General features: G+C 42.1%; 2 protein-coding genes across 5 annotated transcripts in view; both read right to left on the reverse strand.

Moving 5' to 3' along the window:
* The window catches only part of dus1l (dihydrouridine synthase 1-like (S. cerevisiae)), a 47,434-nt gene extending 45,698 nt beyond the window's left edge, over positions 1-1,736 (reverse strand). Inside the window, exon 1 of one of the 3 annotated variants that reach the window (XM_052032895.1) lies at positions 1,646-1,736. The gene's annotated coding sequence lies outside the window, so the exon portion shown is untranslated. Of the gene's footprint in view, positions 1-1,290; positions 1,489-1,645 lie in introns of those variants that run through there. The other 2 variants (XM_052032894.1, XM_052032896.1) reach the window with 2 other exon arrangements.
* An 8,950-nt stretch (positions 1,737-10,686) lies between these two features.
* Positions 10,687-23,838, reverse strand: part of fasn (fatty acid synthase) — a 66,703-nt gene continuing 53,551 nt past the window's right edge. For both annotated transcript variants that reach the window (XM_052032668.1, XM_052032669.1), the window contains exons 37-43: positions 22,201-22,446; positions 18,998-19,186; positions 17,905-18,129; positions 16,916-17,136; positions 16,195-16,293; positions 14,154-14,405; positions 10,687-12,322 (exon numbers count right to left, since the gene is read on the reverse strand). In XM_052032668.1, the coding sequence (XP_051888628.1) occupies positions 12,185-12,322; positions 14,154-14,405; positions 16,195-16,293; positions 16,916-17,136; positions 17,905-18,129; positions 18,998-19,186; positions 22,201-22,446 (1,370 nt within the window). In that variant the 3' untranslated portion in view covers positions 10,687-12,184. The remainder of the gene's footprint in view (positions 12,323-14,153; positions 14,406-16,194; positions 16,294-16,915; positions 17,137-17,904; positions 18,130-18,997; positions 19,187-22,200; positions 22,447-23,838) is intronic.

The following is a 23,838-nucleotide window of genomic DNA, read 5'->3' on the forward strand; positions in this document are numbered from 1 at the left end:
GTAGGATCAAATTCCTACAACACTCCACATAGAGCAGTTTCCTAATTTCATTCCTAAAAGCTATTTTATTAAATTTTAGACCAGGCACCCAAGTGTGACACCAAGAAAATAGGAACAGGAGTCAACCCACCAGGCCCCTGAAGCCGGACCCATATTTCAATATGATCATGCCTGATCTACGATGGCCTCAACTCCTCTTCTGTCCCAGATCCCAATAAACCTCAATTCCTCAATCTTTCAAATACATCAGTCTGTACCTTAAATATATCCAACGACCTGGCCTCCATCACCCAGTTGGGGGGGGGGGGGGGGGGCGGCGCAGGGCAGGGCAGGGCAGGGAGAAAATCAGAGAATTCCAGAAATTCACTACCCAGAAACAGAAATTTCTATGTACCTCAGTTTTAAATGACCAGCCCTTTATTTTGTAAGTCCCCTTGTTAGTGACTTTCCCAGTTCTGAGAACATCTACCCTGTCAAGCCTCCTTAGGATCTTATGTGTTTGTGTAAGGTCATTCTCATTTTTCTGAACTCAAAGGAATTCACACCCAAACTGTTTATTCTTTCTTGATAGGACAATCCTCTCACCCCAGGGTTGATGCCCCAATCAGGAGAAGTAATTCTCTTGAAAACTTCAATCAAATCACTCCTGGAATAAAATTCCACACAATACACCTCTAGTTTCTGTTATCTCTCTTCAGTTGAACTCTTGGAATCCAGGTGGCATGCCAGAAAATCTCTAATGTCTTCCCTGCAAAACCAATAAAGTGCATCACCCAGAATAGTTCACAGTACTCTTGTTACAATCAGAGCTTTCATTAGATGCAGTGAATATTTTATCTGCTTGTACTCCAGTCCTTTGATAAAATGCCAGAGTTCCATTAGCCTTCCTGATTTTCTTCTGCATCTATGACATTTTAATAATCTATGAACATTGAGCAAAGTATCTTTGGATCTCTACTGCTGGTTTTTCTTAATTTCTATTCTATCCATTTCAGGTGCAATCCGCATGATCTGCTACTTGCATGCAATGAAATTTATTTCATGCAAGTATATTGCTTACACTTTAACATTTCTCTGTAGTGTAATGCTTCCATCTGGCCTGCTTAAAAACACCACCTGTCTTGGGCGAACTTGGAAGCGCCGTTTGCTATCCATCACCCACGTCATTATCAGTTTGGTGAAGAGCTGGCCCCAAACACAAATCCTCGTTAGGGGAATCCTAATTCCAAATTCCCTTGACAATATTTATCTTTTAACCCACATCATAAAGAAAAACGTTTATTTACTCACGATGAGGGGGCTGTCTGTGAGAGTTTGCTATGCAAATAAACCTTTTGCGGTGATTCCCGCTTTATAACTCTGTTTTACGTACACTTTGGAAAGTATTTAATTGGTTGCATATTCCTTTGAAAGATGCCAGTGAAACGTGTAGTTGACATGTACGCTTTAATTTCTTCCTCCCAAACGCAACCCAACCCTCTTTCTCTCTCAACGTCCCTGCCCTTCCTTCCTCTGCTTTCCCCCTTTCGTCTGACGGCCTTCTCCCCTGCCCCTGCTCTCCAGCTCGCTGGTTTCTCTCCCTCTCTCTCTGCCCCCACTCCCTCCTTCCTGCCGTTTCTTTCCATGTGGTTTTCTTGCCACTCACCTACTGCTGTCTTCGCGTCCGCTCCTTAAACCTGACCGCCAAGTGGTCCGTCCTTTCTCTGCTCCGAATGGAAACAGTGTCCCTTCATCGCGTTCGGTCCGGCGGCGACAGCACCCCCCTTGGCCGCGCAGGGGATTGCGCCGGCTGATCAGGGACGAACCGAGCTCCTATGTGCTCTAAACTGCACAAGATCCATCGGTGTCACTAAACAAAAACACATTGTAAATGTTGGAATTATAATTCTCTCCAGATGTATTGCAGTATTTAATGCAGAAACAGGAGATCCTCTTATTTTTTGTATTGATGGTAACTGTTTTCCTCAAATGGTGTTCCCCTTGCTGACCAACATCCACAGCATTGAAGCCCGAGTCAACTACATTGGGCAGACTACTTTTTCTATACGCCTAACACCAGTCTCACAAACCAAAAACTCAGTTTCATGCTCTGACATTACCTGGTGGACAGAAGGTTCAAGGATGTCATCAAAGTTTCCTTAGAGCAATGCAACATCCCCTTTGACTCTTGGGATTTCCTGGCCCATGACTATTCAAAGTGCAGAAAGGATAATTTAAATAGTATTGAGAACCTCAAGGCCATGCATCAGAAGCACGCAGATGCAGAAAAGAAAGGGACCTCCTCATAAACTACCTACCCATCTGCCACCTCAGCTATCACTTGCCCTGTCTATGGAGGTCTATGATTCTCACCTTTGTCTCATCAGTCATCTCAGAACCCACAAAACTGTAGTGGAAGCAAGTCACCGTCAATCTCATGGACTGCCTATGAAGAAGGACTTCTTTGTGGAGGAGATAAATTACTTAATAAATCTATTATGCTTATAATCAATATTCTTGTCCTTAATGGTTTGTTACAATCATGAACAAGTGTCTTGAGTTAGATTAAATTAAATCCTGAAAGAAAAATGTTCAAAAATGGTAAAACCCAACTCATCCAACGTGTTCCCTAAAACAATACCACCTAAAATCAATCAGTTTGTCATTCAGTTCAGTATACTAGATACTTTCACCATATTATCGAAATAGAAGGTTATTGTTTCAGGAAAAAAAGCATTCCAGTCATCCAATAAATTAATGTCATGGTAAACATTATGTGAAATTCATTATGATTAATGTCGGAATGGATTGCTTGGAATAAAACAAATGAAGCAGATTTCACATTGCAAATAATGCATTTCATGGAAACTATCAAGCTGCTTCATATAATAAAAATGTAAAAGGTTCAACATGTGACAAAAATCAGAAATCTAATTCCAAACACTCGCTCAGTATTGTACATATGTGCAGATTAAGATTATAATATTATTACAAGAAGTATTTAAACTGTTTTTGGTCACTACTGGTTGGTAGGGAGAAATGAAGTTGGTAATGATAAAGTAAGGTATATTAACCCAAAGGCCAAGCAAAGCTTTGACTTTGCATCTGTTGGAGATGTACTTTACTTTTCTGAGATGCCAAATTTAACTTAGTTTTGCGTAACATGCAAGTTAGCTACAGGAGCTTTCTTGTTTCTTTTCTGTGGCCCTCCTTTCTGACCCAGGTCTTTGACCCCCAGTGCAGTCTCCATAAAATCCTCCAAATTAACTGGAAGGACAAATTAACCAACATCAACATCCCCCTGAAGACCAACAGCTCTGATTGAAAGGCCACTGACCTGAAAGGTTAATTCAGTTTCTCTAACAGTTGCTAATGTTGTGGAACAAAGAATCCATCACGCTGTCCTTTCACAGGTTCTGAAGCATATTTTTTCTTTAAAAATATTTAATCTGCAGGAGGGAGTGAGACCCAATCACCTTGGTAGGCAAGGACCACATACACTCTCTGATTACACATGTGCAGACTTATACACATTTAGAGATAAGGTACCACATCTTCATCCAATGCACAGACACATAGTTATCAACACTGGGCCAATCAGGTACATAGAAGCAAATGTTTGATTGTATTGACAGTGCTGGACTACCCTGTGAATACCTCATACTCCATGATCTCCTGACCATTTCCCCAATAAACTTGGAAGAATCTTCTGGGGTCATCTCCATTATTATGGGCACCAGCTTGTAACTAGAATATTATCTCCATATATGTTACAAAAAGAGACTATATAGTCTAATATTTATAGCAATGGTGACAATGTCTTTAACAAGAATATTTTTATTTCAAAAATAAACTTGGTTCATAGTAAAAAGAAATATACACAAAGGAAGAACACAGTGCAAAATACAAAAGCTTAACATTCATGGTTGTTACATTCAGTAATGTAAAGCATAAGGAGAGAAAAAAAGCACACAAACAAACATAGCACCATTGCCACTTATGTGGCTTCTTGAGGTGATACACCTTTCATTGTTCGAGGGGCTTCCCCACCCTACTCAGCCCCTCCATGTGTGGTAACGGAAGGAGCCTGGACTGTGGTCCTTCCCCACAGAGCCTTAGCATTGGCTGCACCAAGCTTCAGTGCATCCCTCAGCACGTACTCCTGCAGCCTGGACTGTGCCAGTCTGCAGCATTCCCTTACAGACATCTCACTGTGCTGGAAGACTAACAAGTTTTGGGCAGACCAAAGGGCATCCTTCACTGATTTGATGCCCTTCCAGCAGCATTTGATGTCTGGCTCAGTGTGTGTCCCCGGAAACAGCCCGTAGATCAGAGAGTCCTCTGTCACAGTCCTCTGTCCTCTGCTGGGGATGAAGCGAGACACGGACCTTTGCACCTTTCTCCACACCCCTTTAGCAAATCCACAGTCTGCAAAGAGGTGGGTGACCATTTCTTCCCCACCGCAGCTGTCCCGAGGACAGCGTGCATTGGGGGTAATATGTCATCTGTAGAGGAAAGCTCTGACTGGGAGGGCACCTCTCACTGCCAGCCAAGCGAGGTCTTTGTGCTTGTTGGTCAGATCTGGTGATGATGTGTTCTGCCATATGGTTTGGACCATTTGCTCTGGGAACAAACCCACAGAATCCATAGAGTCCCTGTCCCACAGTATCTGAAGTACATTCCACGCTGACCACTGTCTGATGGACTTGTGGTCAAAGGTATTTACTTGGAAGAACTCTTCCACAAAGAACAGGTGGTGCGGCAACGTCCAGCTGACTATGACGCTGCACGGTAGAGGGGTCAGACCTATCTTCTGCAGCATCAGGGATAGGTAGAACCTCAGCACGTAGTGACACTTGGTTCTCATGTACTTGGGGTCCACACACCAACTGATACAGCCACACACGAAGGGGGTCATCAGGACGAGGGCAACATTGGATACACTTTTGCCCCCATTCCCAGGGGACGTGCAGCATGACCCCTTGGACTCACTCCATCTTGGACCCCCAGATAAACTGGAAGACATCTCGGTTGATTGTTGAGGCAGAGGAGCAAGGAACAGGACACAACTGCGCCAAGTACAGCAGCCCTGAGAGTATATCACACTCGATGACCAAATTCTTCCCAGTTATTGAAAGAGAATGCAATTTCTACAAACCCAGTTTTTGTTTTACCTTCCCAATCTGCTCCAGCCAATTCTTGTTACATGCCTCAGACCCTCCAAACCAGACCCCCAGCACCTTCAGGTAGTCAGACCTGACGGTGAAGGGGACGTTGGATCGGTCAGGCCATTTTCCGAAGAGCATGGCCTCGCTCTTTCTGTGGTTGACTCCAGCCCCCGATGCCAACTCGAACTGGTTGCAGATGCTGATTAATCTGCAAATTGATCGTGAATCCGAGCAGAAGACAGCGACATCGTCCATGTACAGGGAGGTTTTAAACTTGTGTGCCTCCACTGTCTGGCAGTCACCCCTCTTATGCTCTTGACCTTCCTGATGGATGTGGCAAAGGGTTGCATGCAGCACACAAACAAGACAGGGGAGAGTGGACAACCCTGCCTGACTCCAGACTTGATGGGGAAACTATCTCTCCCACCCATTGATTTGGACTGCACTACGGATGTCTGTGTAGAGCAGTTGGATCCAATTTCTGATTCCCTCCCTGAAACCCGTTTTGGAGAGCATGTCCAACATATACGTGTGTGACATCCTTTTGAAGGCCTTCTCCTGGTCCAAGCTGACCAGGCAGGCACCCACCCCTCTGTCCTACACGTAGGTGATGGTACCCTGAGCAGCACAAGGCTGTCAGAGATTTTCCTGCCTGTTACAGTGCAGGTTTGGTCTGGGTGGATCACCTGTCCCCGAGCAGACTTGACTTGGTTGGTGGTGGTCTTGGACAGGATCTTATAGTCCACATTTAACAGTGAAATGGGTCTCCAGCTCCTGATGTCCACCTTCTCCCCCTTCTGCTTGTCAATGAGGGTAATAATGCCCTTCTTCATGGAGTCTGACATTCTGCCAACCAGAAGCATAGTATTGTACACTTCCAGCTGGTCTGGGCCCATCCAGTCCCACAGAGCCGAGTACAACTCTGCCGGTAAACTGTTGCTTCTGAGAGTTTTATTCCTGCCAAGGGAATGGATGGAGCCAGTAACTGTGGCTGATCCAGACCCTCCCGCTCACTGTCATCTAACACCTCTGTGATAGAGGAAAGTAAGTTTTGGGCGGCTGTGCTGTCTGTGGTCTTACTGTCATACAGACTGGAATGGAAGGATCTGCAGATCCCCAGTATGTCTGTCTGTGAGGATGCTACTGAGCCGTCCTCTTCCTTAAGGCTATGGATCACAGATCTCCCACTATGAACCTTTGGGAAGAAGGAGCGTGAGCATGTCTCATCCTGTTCCAGAATCCCCAGGCCAGATGCACGACCATCATTCCCCCCGACCATATGGACAATCCCTGGGACCACCATCGTGACCACTTCCAGTAGTTACAGAGGTGAGGCAGCCCACACTCCTGTAAAAAAAGGTTACATCAGCCTTGACCTTAGCAAGGTATTACAAGGTGTTCACACATCACACAGTGCTATTCACACTATGCACATTTAGAGATGTCAGATTTATCTCCATAGTTACTTAAGTTCAGGGATCACAAATGTTGTCCATTATCAATCAGCCTGAGCCCTCATGCCAACAGCCTTGGTGAACTGCAGCACTGTTTTTGGGCTCAGGTACTGGGAATGGTCCTCCCCAGGGTGTGGCGATGTTGGTGGTGTCGCTGGGGAGAGATTAATCTCTGTTCCTGTTCTGTCATCTGGCTCTGTTTGTTCTGTATCCTCCACCTCTCAGAGCTGGGATGCACTGGATGTCATGCTGCTCCTGGTCTCCTGGAGCTGGGGTGCACTGGATGTCGTGCTGCTCCTGGTCTCCTGGAGTTGGGGGCGTGGCAGGCTGAATTTCTTCCTCACCTCTATTTGTCTGTGGCTTCTCCTCCTCCTCCTTTTCCCCTCCATTTTGGCACTTCTGCCTGCGTCGACGGCTTCATATATTGGCTTCATCCTCTGACGGGGAGAAGTTGCTGGCGTCTGTCTGTTGCATTGCCCTTTTCTTCCCATTACTTTTACTCTCCGAGCCTGTTGTCTCTTGGGTGGTGGCTTCTCGAACTTTTTTCTTTACGCCACCTGCCATTCCCCTTCTTGTCCCTCCCCTCTTCCACCGACTCCTCCTCTTGAAGAGGGGCCTAGGGGTTTGTGGCTGGGGTTTGGGATCTCAAAGCAGTTGGATTTTCCTCAGCCCAGGTCTCAGTCTCTGCTGGGGCCTCTGCACTGGTAGGGGGTGCTCCAGCATTCCTCTGAAGGTTGTCAGTGCCAGCTCCCCCTCCTATTGCCTGTGCAGAGGTACAGGCATGTTTGGGCAGGCCTGCCTCCCCGCACAGGTTGCAACTTTTGCTTACTCTGAGGTCCTTGGTCTGGTGGCCTTCCTGCCTGCAGTTCTTGCAGATGACTGCACTGCATTGGGCCGTCACATGTCCAGATCCCAAACAGGTCCTTGATTTTCACATAGCTTCCTGCTCCCTCAATGTAACAAGCCAGGAAGGTGAGGACATCCACAACGGGCACGTGTGAGCTGAACATGTGCACGGTTATCTCATGCTCCTTCTGGGTGGGGAGGGTGAAGAGTGGCTGTGCCTTCAGCAGTGACAGTGGAGTCTCACTCCCCCTCTCCCGAAAGTCCTGCAGTATCTTCTGCCATCCCATCGGGTATTTTAAGGTAACGTCAAAGTACCCGTTACCTGGGAAGTCCTGGAGGCAGTAGATGTCCTTCACCTCGAACTTGCAGCACTCCAGCAGGATCTTCTTGATGAAGAGGTCCCAGGTGAATGGGGTTCCCCTGGCTGAGGTCCTTCTTTGCCACCCTGACAGCATTTCAGATCCTGTGTCCTCCTCCCCAGGCACTTGTCGATGCAGCCATCCTGATGGAGCTGATTGGTTATAGCAGGTAATTTTCTGGAAAAGGGTGTTAGATTGGTTTCCCAGTCAGCATTAGGATCCACCCCTACATCAGCTGGTTAATCTCTCATTAGGCAGCCACTTGATTGCAGAGAGTCACTGTAGTTTTCCTTCTTTTTCAACATCAACGTTTGAGTTCACCTGCGAATCTATCTCTGTGATTACCGTCCTTGGAGAACCGCCCTTCTGATCCCAGTCAACCGCCTTATCCATTTGCTTCCTTTCCCATGCTACTGTATCTACTCAAGTCATGTTGAACTTATGTGTGAGACAGATGCCTATTTTTGTATATACTATCTATTTTATAATATTCCCCTCAAAGGTTGCTGTTCTGTCAGTTAGCCTGGTGTTGGTCTTAAAGCTTAGGTTCGCCTTTGCTCCGGTTGATCAGCCCTCCCTGACGCTCAGCCCCAGTTGCCATGGAGATAGCCCAGCTGCAGCATCCTTATCTCCAATTGCATTCCTGAGTAGAGCCATGAAATCTCAGGCCCAGCAGGTGTTATTGTTAAGTGCAGTGCTCCATATCTTGTCCTAGTGAGTCCTGTTACCTCTAACCTAGCAAAATTGCTGTCACAGTGAGCCTACCTAAAAATACATAGTCTGCCATCCGTTCTTGATTAACCAGAAGCTACCTAGTAGTGGTTGCATACCACCGCTGTTCCTTACAAATGCACAGGTTAATTTCTTGCACTGATTTCCTTTCAATACAAATTTATAAACCCTAAACTCTCAGATAATTCCCTTTACATTCCAAATCTGTAATCCTTTCTCAGATAATCCAATTTTCCCATAATAACATATGAATATGTGAGAGCCATGAAGGAGACATGGTTGCAGGATGAAATAGATTGAGTCCTGAATATTGAAGTATATATGATATTTAGGTAGGACAGGAAGTGACTTAGGTGAGATGGGATATAAAGGCAGGAAGTCACTTTGGGAATACATACAGGCCACCTGACAGTAGCCACATAGTATTAAAAGCTACAACGAATAAGAAAAATCAGAGTACAAAATAAACCAACCAGAAAAAAATAAAAACATAATAAGAGTTTATATGTGTGAACAGACAAAGATCTAACAAATGGATTATGTGGGAAAATATGAAATTATCCATTTTGGTAGAAAAAAATAAAGAAGTATACTATCTAAATAAGTGATTCAGGGCTTTCAGATGCAGAAAAACCTGGGGGCCTTAGTGCATGGTTTGTAAAAGGAAAACTAACAGAATCTTATTGTTTATTGCTAGGGGTATGGAATACAAAAGTGGGCAGATTATACTTCAGTTACAGGGGATTGTTAATACCGTATCTTGAACGTAGTGTACAGTGGTCTGCTTTAAAGTAGGATGTTAAAGCATTAGAAGTAGTTCAAAGAAGATTTTTTGGACTAATAGCTGGGATGGGGAGGTTGTCTTATGGGGAAAGGTTCAACAGGCCAGGGTTGCATCTGTTGAAGCTTAGTAGACTAAGAGGTAACTTTTTGAAACAGATAAGATGCGAAGGGATCTTGGCAGGGTGAACGTAGTGAGAATTCTTTCTCTTGTGGGAGAATCTAGAACTTTTGGTGGGGTGGGGGAAGGTGTCACTGTTTAACAATAATGGGTTGTCCAATTAGGACAGGGATAAGGTGAATTTTTTTCTCAGTGGGCCCCAAGGTTTTGTAACACTACTTCCACTGCATGTGGATAAACGAAGTCTTTGAAATTTTTTTAAAAGCAAAATTATTTAGATGTTTAATAATCAAGCCTGGGGGTTTGGGAGACAGTGGTAGTGAAGGGTGGGTAAATAGGAATAACAAGTTGAAGTAACAGTCAGGTCAACCATGAACTTACTAAACATTTTGGCTTGAGGACCAAAATGGCTGCCTCCTCCTCCTGATACATTGCTTTACCATTTTCTGATGTGCTGAGTACTTCCAGGAATTTGTATCTTTATTTCACACTTCCAAAATAAGAGTACCTTTCCTTTGAATTCCTTTCTTTAAAAAAAAGCTTTTGTGATCAGTGGCAAACTATCAGATATTTCCAGTTGTCACTTTCCCTGACAATAATGAATGTAATAACATCAAGCTTTTTGAAAGTGATGCAAGTTTGTTACATCTGCAGCTTCCAAGCATGAAGAGGTTGAAAGGGTCCATTATGTATACTTGGATTCAAAAAGCACTAAGGAATCTTACTAAGTCCTGTTATCCTTTGTGTACGTGAGGGTAAGAGCACTCAAATGCTAAACCAAATTTCTAACTGGTGACATGGAGCTGTCTTTCTTAGAAGTTGCAGAAAATTTGACGTGTACAGATATGGTATTGCTCAGAAGAGTTTAGAAATTAAATCGGATCAGAGGTAGAAACAGAGGAGGCTGGATGAAACCTGCAGCAGAGAATACCACTTAAAATAAAATATCAATTCACTGCAATTTAAATTATGGTTGATACTACAAACTGCAATGCCTTGCCTAGAATACATGTTAAAACTGAAGTATTCCTTGCATGATCATAAACTGAAATGGTCAACTGGGATAGAACAGGAGGTAGGAATTAATAATTAGTCAAATTTAATTTATATTCTCATGAGGAAATAGTCTTAATGGCAGTAAGTCTATTGCCAAAAATTGACAAAGTTGAGTAATCCTTTCAGTTTTCTAACAAACTGAAATTACTCTTAAAATGCAACTTTAGTTCAGCTCTAGAAAAAGAATTAAGTAATTTTCAGATATTGATTTTTATTAAAACATAAAATACAAGACATGAATATGGCCCAGAATAGCTGTCTTACAAAACCAAGGAAAAATATAAGCCACAAAATACATGAAACAAATTCAACGACATTTGCTAACGACTGTTCGAACACCAGGACTGGCTGATGTCCATGAATGCATGGAAGGTTCTTTCCTCCATGTCAAACTAATTGTCATATTAGCTCAAAAAGCATGATCCTTACAGAGTCCCTCTGTATATTTGACCGCTTTAGAATTATCTCAACTACAAGTTCTACAGGGAGAAAAATGTGGCACTTACAATACATGCACCCAATGCTTCATCAGTTTATTAAATAGTAGTGGATTCATTCACTACCCACATGAAATGCTCAGAGCCTTGTGGCTCTTAGTTAGAATTAGAGGGCCCTTTGTGCATTTATTTTGCAGAGGGGTTTTCTGCAGAATCAGTGCATTAGACAGAGGGTGCTTCAGAAATGTCTGCTAATCAGCTGAAGAGTTGAAGAGAGTTTAGTAAATAATTACTTGGGGGATTGGGGGTGGCGGGGGAGCAGGGTAAGAAAACTAATTGTCTGATGAGTTGGAGAGAGATCTGGGGAATAATTGTGTATGAAAATGGTGGAAAGGTGTTCTGCTTTCTCCATTAAAAATAGGCCATGGTTTCTGCTTTGCTTACGCAGTACTGTGTCAGCGAATCGGCGGTTGTTTAGTAAAACATTTTTCTGGCTGGCTTACATAGTAGGCAATTTCCTACCTTTCAAATTTCCCTTGGCCTACATTCCAGTAAAGTCTGAGAAAAGCAATTTTCTGCAGCTACCAGTTTGTTGTAATGGGATGCAATGGCAACTTCCCATTTATCAATGAAAAGCCTCATTTATGCTTGTTCCAAACAGCAGCATTACCCAATCCAGACGAGCAAAATGAACTGATGAGAGATTGCCAAGTCCTGGACTTATTATCTTCTGCTTTGAAACCAGGCACACAACAACTAATCATTCTAGATGAATCCGGTTATTACCCTTATTTTGATGCCAATCTTCATTACTGGGAAAAAAAGACTTGACCTTTATTTCATTCCACACACAAAACAAAGTTTATAACTTTTCTCCCAAACTGTAACCATTACTTCCATAAAAAATACAGAGGAATGGGTCATGCTTTTGATAGATTCCACATTACATTATTGTTTTACAAGCTATTCCATTGGACAAATTAAAAACCGAAGCATCATTGGTTTCTATTTCCTCATAGACAATGAACATCTCAGAAATAGGTCAGTCAGTTTTCTCGTTTGCCCGTATTGGTCCAGCCATGTATCAGTTTTTTTCTATTAAGCACTATATTTACTGCTCTGAATTTCAACAAAGCCACACAAAATTACAGCCTTTGCAACAAATTCATTTTGTGAAAAGACTCAATAGCTGTACAATCTATTGCACGCGCCAGGAGCCACAGTCAAATTAACAGTACGTCAATCTTTTTGTTCAGCCCTCCCGAGCGGCAACTCGTGGCTCAGCCAATGTGTTATGGATGATGCTGACGACAGAATCCACCGATGTTCCCTTTAGGAAAGTCCAATGATCTCCTTCAATGACGTGAATTAAGACCATCCCATCACAAACCTGGAAGTGAAAGAGTGAAAGTGGAACAAAATGAAATTAAATCTCCTTTCCTATAGAAATATGGGAGAGGAAATAGCATAGAGTTATACAGCACAGAAACAGGCCCTTCAGCCCAAATCATCCATGTTAACCAGGGTGTCTTCCTGAGCTAATCCTATTTGCCTGCATTTGGCCCATATCCTTCTAAACCTTTCCCATCCATGTGTCTGTCCACATGGTGAGGATGAAGGGAAGAGCTGAGCTGATGGTAATTTCCACCCTATCCATGTACTGGGAAACTGATTAAAGGTGCTTTTAGATGCTGTGAGGGTGAAGACACAAACTGGTTCGTAGATATCTAAAGCATTTAGGTTATTCATTTTATAACATGTGGTCAATTAGCTTTTCTACCCACACAGTAAGATATATTGCTATTTCCAGTAGGTAAAGAATATTGAGGGATTCATCTACTATGTATTCCAAGCACTCTGCCAGCAAAACATCCTGGATCTGTATCCACCGAGGTTAAGAGTTTGCTTGCAAGTAACATTTGCCAAGTACACTTTACACCATGGACCATCAGTTCAATTCTCCTACAGAAACTTTTATAGTCACCCTCTGGGATGTGGGTAGAGAAATATCACTTGTAAAGAGATTTAGGAACACAACTTCTCATAACTTCCCATCCCACCTATTTTTTTAAATCATCAGTAAATCTGGTATAGTACACTTAGTCCCTTCAAAGTTATAACAAATTATAAATAGTTGCAGCCTCAGCACTGATGCATGTGACATCCCAGTAGTTGCTGATTGCCAATCCAAAAATGATCCATTTATCTCACCTCTGACTAACTACAGAAAATCTCCTAGCTATGCCAACCCCTAGCTTCACGCGCTCATATCTTGTGTTGTAACTTTTTATGTGGCACCTTATCCAATGCCTTCTGGAGATCCAAATGCGCTACATTTACTGGTTCCCCCTTAACCACCCTGTTTGCTACATCCTCAAAGAACTCTTTCATGTCACATTGACTCTACTTGATTGTCTTAGAATATTCTCTGAAACTACAGATTCTAGCATTTTCCCACTAACAGATGCTAGGCTACCTGGCCTATTGGTTTCCTGATATGTGTCTCTCTCCATTCCCAAATACTGCCACAATGTTGACGTTTTTTCAATCCTATGGGGCTGCTCCTAAATCCAAGTAAATTTGGTAGATTCCAACCAATGCTTCCACTATTCAACTCAAGTCTTCAGACATACATCCAGAATTGCATGGATGAGAATTGGCATCAGCATTTAGATTTTGGAAGACCAATGATGTTTGAAGGCAAATGCCGAGGAGTGCAGCAAACTATTTCAGGCATCTTTCCCCTCAACTCAAATTACCAGATAAAAAGGAAAAACATTTTGGTCAGCTTTCTATAAAATCTTATTTTTAATAGGTTTAAGCCCCTTCTCTGCAACATGACAGGACAGTCAGAGAGCAGCCAGACTGGATGAAACGGAAGAGGCTGTGGCAGATAAGGCAAAAGGGAAAGTACAATAAACTTATACAGCACCTTTAACATATCAAAATATCCAAAGCCCCTCACAGAGCTTTTTCAAACAAAGTGTATTAATGAATCATATTAAAAAAAAAGGAGATATTTGGACAGACAACTAAAAGTTTAGTCAAAGTCGTAGATTTTAAGGACACCTTAAACCAATATTTTCAACACATTTAACAGGAAGAATTAAACTAACATGCGAGGGAGCTTTATTTGGTTTTTCCAAATACATAAATTTCCAATTTCAAATGGAAGAATCCGTGAGAGAGAGTGAACCATCCAAAAGTTACCAAAAGCTCACCTCTGAAAGTTGGTAATCTCCACCGAGACCCTCCTGAAGCTCATGGGTCGTCTTTGCTCGCAGCAGAGTGATGTTGCCACCAAATTTAGATGCCGGGACGTACTCGTCTGCCGCTTTAAGTTTGTAATAGAAGGCAGTAGCTGCAAAGCTGAGTGTGTTACGGTTAATGCCTTTGTGGTTTGTGGTGATCATATCAACAACTGCATTGACTCTTGCTTGCAAGTTCTCTAGAGGCAGCAACTTCTCAAAGAGCTGTAGAAAGCAGAATATCGAATGGTTAATCCTTCAATTACATTAGACTGTTGCACAAAAATTCCCACGTATGAACAACTCAATAGATCAAGGAGACCTCAGGGACATGCAGAAGACCATCTGCCAAAAAAAAAGTGCCCACCCATCCCGTCAGGCATCTCCTACCCTGCCTTTGGCAGAAGTGATGGATCCCACATTGGCCTCCTCAGCCATTTCAGAATCCACAAAAGTGGAATGGATGCAAGTCATCCTCAACTCTACCTAAGTATACAACTTAGAGATCAATATTTTGGTACTTCATTGAAATTTAACAAGATCATAACTCTTCTGGTTTATCTGGAAAATAAGGCCAACCAAGAAATCGCTGTTACTGGCTTTAGTTCCTAGTTTAAAATAAAACAAGTGTTACGGACTCAGTGAAAGTCCCTTTAAGATAGAGAGTGTGTGTGTATGTGTGTGGGGCGTGCTTACGTCAATAGAAGATAAAGGACGTAATGACGTTGTTGAAGAAGTCAGAAGGAGAGAGAGAGAGAAGGGAGAGAGACACCAGCCTGCTTGTTTTCTCTACCGATGGATGAGAAACAATAACTGTGTTTGCTACTGAAATCCATGTATGGAAGTTGGAAGTAATCCGGTGGAGTTCACTTTGTTGCTGACCTGTAGAAGGAAACAGGTATTTGTGTGTGGACGACCACGGTTCGAATGCTTTTCGGGGTGAGAAAGTCACTACCGAGTAAACACTGGAGTGTCGTTTGGGTTCCATCGTGGAACATTTGGATTTCGTATGTACTCTCTCTATGTTTTTCTACATCTACATCTTATCTTCAGACAACGGTGGTTGTTGAAGAAACCCTTGCTCATGTTTCACCTTATGGCTTGCGGAACTGAACTTTAAGAACCATTCCGGAACTGGGAGTTTTGGACTTTGTCACACACACACACACGAAGAGTTTAGTTTTGGGGTTAACGTTCGAGGTTTAACATTCTTGAATTCTAACATACTAACATTTTTTTTTAAACTTTTATTTTACGTATTATCATAAGTAGTGATTAATAAAATAGTTTTTAACACTGAATCATGCTCAGTGTGTTTCTTTTGTTGCTGGTTTGTGACACAAGGAACAATAAGAACAGGGAAAACAGCTTTACATTGTGGATACAACTGGATTTGCAGTTGTTGTGATCAATGTTTTCATAAAGAGTTGCAGAAATGTGGTTAATTGGCATTGTAGATGTAATTAAGATAGGTAAGATTTCTTTATCAGTCACATGTACATTGAAACACAGAGTGAAATGCATCTTTGCATAGAATGTTCTGGGGCAATTAGATTTGGATTTAATGCACATTTGTTTTTAATAATCTCTAACTACCCCAAACTAACTCAGCAATTTGGAGTCAGTGCTCCTGTTATCATGAACAAGATGTAACCTGTTAGGCTGATGGATATCTTTTCCTAGGGCTTCCACAGCTCTTTCTTTCACCCAGCAGACAGGCAGGAACAGCCCTCCAGAAACTTACCTTCTAAATATTGGGAAGATTATGGCAACATTTATTGTAGCAGAAACAGATAGATGTCATTGCTGCAAATTCGATCCACATTGTTTACAAGTTACCAATGTTAAAACTAAACACCACGCTGATTGTAATTAGATTGTGATTATTTCCGCTTCATTGCTAGAAGAGGAATTTAAATGGAGAAGGTTTTCACGTTGGAAATGTGACAATATTTAAGTACTTCTCTCTCATATCTGGATTAGTGACAACTGATACACCTTTCATGAAACTTACCTTGTTATGCTCTGCATTTGTGAACTGCCCAACAAATGCACACATTGCTTTGGTTTCTGCTTCAGCATCATTGCCAGTGGTCAGTTTTGCTTTGTAACTCTAGAAGTACAAGGAAAGAGGAATATTAGTGCCAATCTTAGAGAAACAAGCAGGGTTAAGGTCTAGGAGTTGATATTTCTTTGTAAAATTTCATAGGAAGGGTCAAATAATATAATTAATTATAGAAACATTTTTTGATCTTGCCCATGATGCTTCTTCCACTCACTAAATGGGTTAAGTCTTTGTTAGTTTTTATAATTCTAAGACTGAAAGGAGAGAATCTCATGAGAAATGAGCAAAAGTCAGAATCAGTTCCCCACCAGTAGTTAGGTGGCATGGCCACTCTGAGGGATCTTCATTGAGAGGCTCAAATTACCCCCTTCAATAACCTCATTTGTGATCTGGGAAGATGCAGCGCAGGTAAACCATGGGGCAAAGAACAGATCTACACCAAAGAAATGGGAAATATTACGAAGGCTGGAAATTCACTGCAGGTCAGCAAGCCAAGGAAAGACATTTCCTTTGTCTGAACCTTAAATGGAAGAATTTCTGGAGACGTGTTAAACAAATGAAGGTTTGGGAGTGAAGGGTGGGTAAGAGGAAAAACAGGTCCGTTGTTAAGCATGCTGGGTTCAGGTGATCTACAAGATATAAAAGATAGCTTCTTAACATAGTTTGATACCTGAGTGTATGCTGCCACGTAAGAGTGGGAACCATCAAGTAAGATAAGGCAGTCAACAGGTCGTGACATACTGGCCTGTGCTTGCAACTGTGTGCAAATTTCAAATGCCACACAGGCACCGAAGGAGTAACCAGCAATTCTGTAGGGTCCCTCAGGCTGGACCTGTTTAATGCAGCCAAGATAATAGGAAGCCAGGTTTGGAATACTATCCAGGGGAGCAGCTGCATGAAAAAACAGAAAAACTTAGATTAATCCATACTTTTATATTCTGCATTTTTTTTTTTGTTTTTACTATCTCATGTACTTATGATCTGTCTCAATGGCATGCAAACAAAAGCTTCACGTGACAATAATAAACCAATACCATGGATAAATACTACCAATAAATAAATCTGTTTTACACGTATTGCCAGCAGAACATCCAGTTCTCTGCCCTTCACCTGTGGAATGGAAGGAGGCAAGACTGGGAAATTTGACAGGAATGGTTTAATACAAAAAGGAAGGAAACCACATTTTTTAGACCATAGCAACCCTAGTGAAAAGGGTCAGCTGTTTCTTCATAGTACTGCTACAAAAAAAAATGCAGGGGTTATTTATATGACAAAAACATTCTATATAACATTTTTAATGGATACCAAAAACGTTACTCATTGCAGTACAATTGCTGGCAGGGAGATAAAGCCCAGTATTTCAGCCATGATTACAGCCAGATTCTTCAGAAGTTTGGAGCACTCTAAAACTATGCAATTTTGGTGAAGTAGGGCATCTGTATCTGTGCTTACTAATCGTCTTAATGCTATTTTCCTGTACTGATACTTTGATAATTGATCTTGTTAAAAAAATTACAACAATGTGGTGCTTAAGGAACAGCAAACAATATATATAGCTAAAGCTGCAGAAACTCTAGCTAGAATCCGAACATCTTTGGATTCCTACCCCGAGTGGAATGTTCCCCAAGTATTTTTAGACAAGCCTATTCATGTCTTTACCTTGTGTGCATTGTAGACCATAGCAGGGAATGCTGACTTTGGATGCAAGAGTCTTGAAAGCTTCAACCGACCCCTCAATTGGGTGGACAAAGAAGAGAGGCCGCTCATTACTCTCCACGTTATTCAGCTGGGTGATGGTTGAACCTTCAGGATTGACAAGTAGGACATTGAGGTCCAACTCTTTCAGCTGCGAGTCTATTGGTGTCAAGGGAGCGGGTTTTGATTCTGTACAAAAGAATATATCAATTACCCAGAGCAAAGTTATGTGCATTTCATTTGTACTTTAATGTGCAACGTCATTATATATTTTGACAGCAAATGAAATCTGCAGAAAATGCAACAGAAATAAAATCAGAAAATAGCTTAGGTGGCACTTGAGAGAAAACTGACTGGATTTTGCTATAAGCAGAGTTACAAGAGCACTTGCCACACAGCCCCTTAGGATTTCAAAAGGTGTTACTTGAAAAAAAGCATTAACATGTATTTATTCTTGCAATATTTAGAAAGAAAGCAAGCAAGCCAGATTAATCTGTCTGTCCTTCTTCACCTTCACTGTGTTTTAAAGGGGAGGGACAATGGAAGATGTGAAAAATTTCCTCTAAGTTCCAGATGCCAAGGCCGTTCCAAGCTTGGGTTTACACCATGGCATGTTGGGATAATAAGAACTGGGTACACAAGGAGGAAAAGATTTACCTTTGCTTTCAGCCCACTGCAGAGTCAAATCGTTCTTCTTACACAAGGGATAATGGAAATCTGGAATGCTCTCCCACAAAGAAAGTGTGGATTCTAGCTCAATTGACTCTTTGATGACTGGGATCAACAAAATTTTCTGATAGTAAGTGTCGAAGGTTTTGGGGAAAAGTCAGGTGAACAGAGATGAGATACAGATCAGACATCCACCATAGATTCTGGAGCAGGCTGACCCTAGCCGAGTGAGTTACCACCAAAGTCTTCCTACATCTGCAGAACTGTTCAAACTTAGTTAGTTATTTTACATTAAATTCTGGCAACACCTACACTTTGGGTATAACAGCAAAACAGACCTTGGGTGTGAAGTTTTGTTGGAACAGCAAAAAGAAATTCAAATTCCTACCTCCTGTACTGCTAGATTTATCCACTAGTTCACGCAATTTATTGATGGTGAGTTGTCGGATTTCTCTCATTGTCATGACTATTTCATAGTCCCTTTCAAGTGTTTGTCGTACTTCCACTGCCATCAGTGAATCAAGGCCCAGGTCAGCCAGAGTTGAATCTGGGTTCAAACCATTAACATCACGTGCACCTTGGAGGAGGAGGAGAACGGAATTTTAGCTCAACAGATCAAGATCAGCAACTGTGATCACATGGTCACTGCAAAGTCATTGGTTGTATAAAATAAGCTTTCAGATATGGTTAAGTACATGTGAATTATAAATTCCCAATTTGTTGATTCTTGTGTATGAGCTTGTAACATACATGTGACTATCAGTTGTGCATGTTCATTGTTGTTTAGAATGCCTGGTCATAAGTGTTTGTGTATACTCTTTTTACTTAAAACGTTGCTGTTTGATTCTCCTGATGCATTTAAGTGTCTGAACTAAGTGGATCCAGGTCTCAAAATCAATCCCCGTCTGTGACGGGCTGGTTCCACCAACATCAGGTTAAGGCATAACAGCAAGGATTAACTCTCCGTATCATGAGTCAAGGACACTATCTGAAATGTATGTTTATTTGTAAGGTAAGGAAAGGACTTGGGGTCACATACTCCAAGAATTTAATGCTCTGCCAATACTTGCAATAAAAACATATGCATTAAAAAACATTTAGACCATAATTGGTGCATTCCAAACCATGCCCTATCACAGAATCAACAGGAAGTGTGGGTGGGTTAAAATTCAATTTGGCACATGACTTACAGAATTAGATCAGCTGGAGTGTATAAACATCCAAGGTCAAGAGAATATTAAATTCCCTGCTTGACAATCAGTTAACCTGCTACTTCTGATCCTGTGCTCAGGTCAAAACTGAATCTTACCCTCAACATGTTTAAGATGAGAGAAGGGCAGAAAATTGATAGGGAGAAACTGGTGAGACCCCTTTGTCAAAAGGCCTTCCTGATGGAAAATACCCAAACAACCTTCGTGGGATGTTGTGTCAGATGTTTGGAATGGTCATAATTTACAGATGATTTTGTTGTAAGATGACCCTAATAAGTACAAAGGTGACCTAAGCATACTTTAATTTAGAATTTCTGAAAAGTAATGAGGCACAATCTGTTATTTTATGTAGTCAATGCTGCTGGTCAGTCAAAGTGCTGCTGGTTGTCTAAGTGTGGGCTTGGTGAATACTGGGCTTCGGTGAGGAGGGCGAGCAACACTAAGGTAAGGCGAGCGTAGGTTTTTATTCTTCTTTTGTCTCCTTATTTTTCCCTCAAAGCTTTTAGTCATGGCAGGTGAACTCAGACCCGTGTCAGGCTCCTCCTGCACAATGTGGGAACTCAGGGAGGCTGCCAGTGTCTCTGATGACTATGTGTGCAGGAAGTGTGTCCAGCTGCAGCTCCTGACAGACCACATGACGGCACTGGAGTTGTGCCTGGATTCACTTTGGAGCATCTGCGATGCTGAGAATGTTGTGGATGGCACATTCAGTGAGTTGGTCACACTGCAGTTTAAGGGCCTAGGGGAGGATAGGGAATGGGTGACCAACAGGCAGAGCAGTAACAGGACGGTAATCCAGGAGTCCCCCGTGGTCATTTCCCTCCAAAACAGATATATTGCTTTGGATACTGTTGGGGGACTTGGCACATCAGGGGAAGGCAGCAGTAGCCAGGATCATGGCACCGTGAGTGGATCTGCTGCACAGGAAGGCACTTCCCATTCCCACACCGACATGTCTGTCCATGGCTTCCTCTACTGCCAAGTTGAGGCTACATGCAGATTAGAGGAACAGCATCTCATATTCCACCTTGGTAGTCTCCAACCTGACTGCATGAACATGGATTTCTCTAACTTCCGGTAACCACTCCCATCATCCCCTTTTCTCATCAGCCTCTCTCTTTCCCCTCCCCACCCTCTCATTCTGCCCACACATTCCTCCCTCTGGTTTCCCTCCTCCCCTTTATTTCATGGACCTCTGTCCTCTCCTATCAGATTCCATCACCTTCAGCTTTGTCACTTCCACCTATGACCTCCCAGCCTCTTGCATCATTCCCACTCTGCCCCTCCCTATCACCCCACTTCTCACCTGGATCCACCTGTCACCTGCCGGCACTTGCTCCACCTCTTCCCCTCACCATTTTATACTCCAGCCCTGATGAAGGGTCTCGACCCGAAACATCAACTGTCCATGTACCTCCATAGACGCTGCCTGACCCACTGAGTTCCCCAGCTTCTTTGTGCGTTGCACAAGACGTAATATAGTATTTTGCCCTTATGCGTGACCTTCATCAGTCTTATCTGGAAAAGATACTGAAGCTTTGGAAAAGATGCATGAACTAGGTTTGCACTAGAATTTAGAAGGGTAAGGGGTGATTGATAGAACCTTTCACATATTATGGTAAACTCAAATGGCATCTATTTCCATTGATTGGAACATCTAGGATTAGGAGGTAAAACCTAAACATTAAGGCAGGCCTTTCATTTAGCAAACATTAGTCCATGCAGAAGGTACATGGAACTCTTCCACAACCAGCAGTTAACACGGGTCAATTATTCATTTTAAATCTGAGGTTGATAGATTTTTGTTAACCGATTGGTATCAAGGGATATGTAGAAAAGGCGAGTATGTGGAACTAGGTCAGAGATTACCAAAGAGATCGCTGATCAAATTCAAGGAGGTTAAGTAGCCTACTCCGGTTCCTATTTTAACTCGCAGAGTGCCACTAGACTAATTTCCAGAATGCCAAAATAGTTAAAGGTAGGCTAAAAGATATGGAGCTTTACAAACACATAACTGCTGCTAATTAACCTTTTGTTAACTTTGTTCCGTATGCAAATAGCAATGTTCCTGCTGTATTGTTTGCAGTCAAAGTTCTAGCTGTAAATGCTCCAGTAACTTATTTCAGAAACAATTGTTATCAGCTGCTTTGTGGTGTATGCTTCCAGACTTATGACCCAAACAGACAGATTGTTTTACAAAGTAACAAAACGACATTCACTTGGTATGAATACCTATGTTTACACTGTAAACTAACTACACAATATCAGACCAGAAGCAGCAGGTTCTCCATTATTATACACATTTTAAAAATCAACTATATTATTAATCAGAGCAATACATCCTTGAAAATCATTCTATGACACAACGTGCAAAGCTCACCGAGTATATGGGCAACGGCCTCGATGAGATCCCGTTGGCCACTACCATCAGTCTTCATAACCACTGCCTTCTGAGCAAGGACGAAGCTGCACATAACTGGATGAGACTGATTCAGGAACTGGTCCAGAACTTCTAAACAGGAGCTGATCTTCTGAGGCAAAGTTCCACCGATTACTGTGTCATTATCACCCATAGTTTCCAAGATGATACCCACATCTCCAATGGCACCCCACTGTATGGCTAGACCTGACACACAAATCAAAAAAAATACTCACTGTAAATTACTGAAATGTACTTAAGTATCCTCAGATAGCTTGCAATGCTTTTATACTTTTTAATTATTGCACTGAAACAATTTCTCATTTAAGTGTTTCTAGTTGAATGCCCAAATGTCATTTGGCTATATTACATGTCCCTTCATTCCTGACCTCTGTTACTCAAGTGTTATTAAGGAAAACAATACAGCTAAAAAGTGCTGTTATGTTATTGGGTGAGTAATTGTTTTTGGGAATGTTGCCAAATTGCAAAGAGATGTAAAGAAAGGTAGATTGTCATACAAACGAGAACATTTGAATGATGAGATATTTTGTGTTGTGCCAAGTACAATTACTATGTATGATTATTTGAATATGATGCTCTCTCCCATCTTCCTTGCTCCCCAACCATTTACACCCTCCCCCCCCCAAATGAAACAGAAACAGAATTTACACCCAGAGATAAGCTAGCCTGTGAATTAGAATCACATTACTTCACAATAATAACCGTTTCACATTAAACTGGCTGATATTCTGTTTGCTTTTGGCAACTGGAAGACAATGATTGATAGAATAGCTTATTTTCAAGAACATTAATAATAAATAGTAGTTACTGAAAGTTAAAAAAGTAAAGATTTTATTGTGGGGGGCAAGGGAGAAGGTTGGGGAGAACTGAGTATTAGAAGGAAGATTGCACACCGTCATTCACAAAAGGGAAAATGTAATGCCTCAGAATTTGCTGGAGTAGGTGATCTTGCAGAACATTCATTTAGGTGGACTTTAAAAAATTCTCACATTCCCAAGTGATGGGATATGATGTACAAGCTGCTGGAAATGCGAGGTGATAGCGAGGAAAGTGAATAGTCAAAATTCTATTGGGTTTATGGGGTCTATGAAAGCACTGGAGTAGGTCTTAACTGGAGGGTTGAGACCCGCATCAGTGTTAATTCAGGAACTTCACCCACAAAGGTGGTTGTTAGAGGATTCAAGTTATCCATTGTTTCAAGGATGGGTGACTTTTCATTGCTGATGACCAACCTTGGCACTCCGTCAGTCATATAAAGCACTTGCCCAACTTTCTTCCACAATTGCTTTCCTTACACATCTATCCTTCACACTCCACCACCCTCCATCACCACCCCAACCCTGCATAATTTCCTCCCCAATTTGTTCCTTCAGCCACTTTCACAATACCACATATTTGAAGGGTGTACTATAGATGCCACATGACGTTCTGGGGCTCCTGTGCAGTAGGGCAATCTGAACGTGTGACCTCAGACCAAGGTTTGGGCATCCCTGGTCTATCTCCTCAACCAGTTAGAAAAATGTCATGAGTGAGATCAGGTCTAGGAAAGGACAATTGGAGCAAGAGAAATAGAAAAAA

Source organism: Pristis pectinata, chromosome 18 (genome assembly GCF_009764475.1).
Source record: "Pristis pectinata isolate sPriPec2 chromosome 18, sPriPec2.1.pri, whole genome shotgun sequence".
NCBI classification, from domain to species: domain Eukaryota; kingdom Metazoa; phylum Chordata; class Chondrichthyes; order Rhinopristiformes; family Pristidae; genus Pristis; species Pristis pectinata.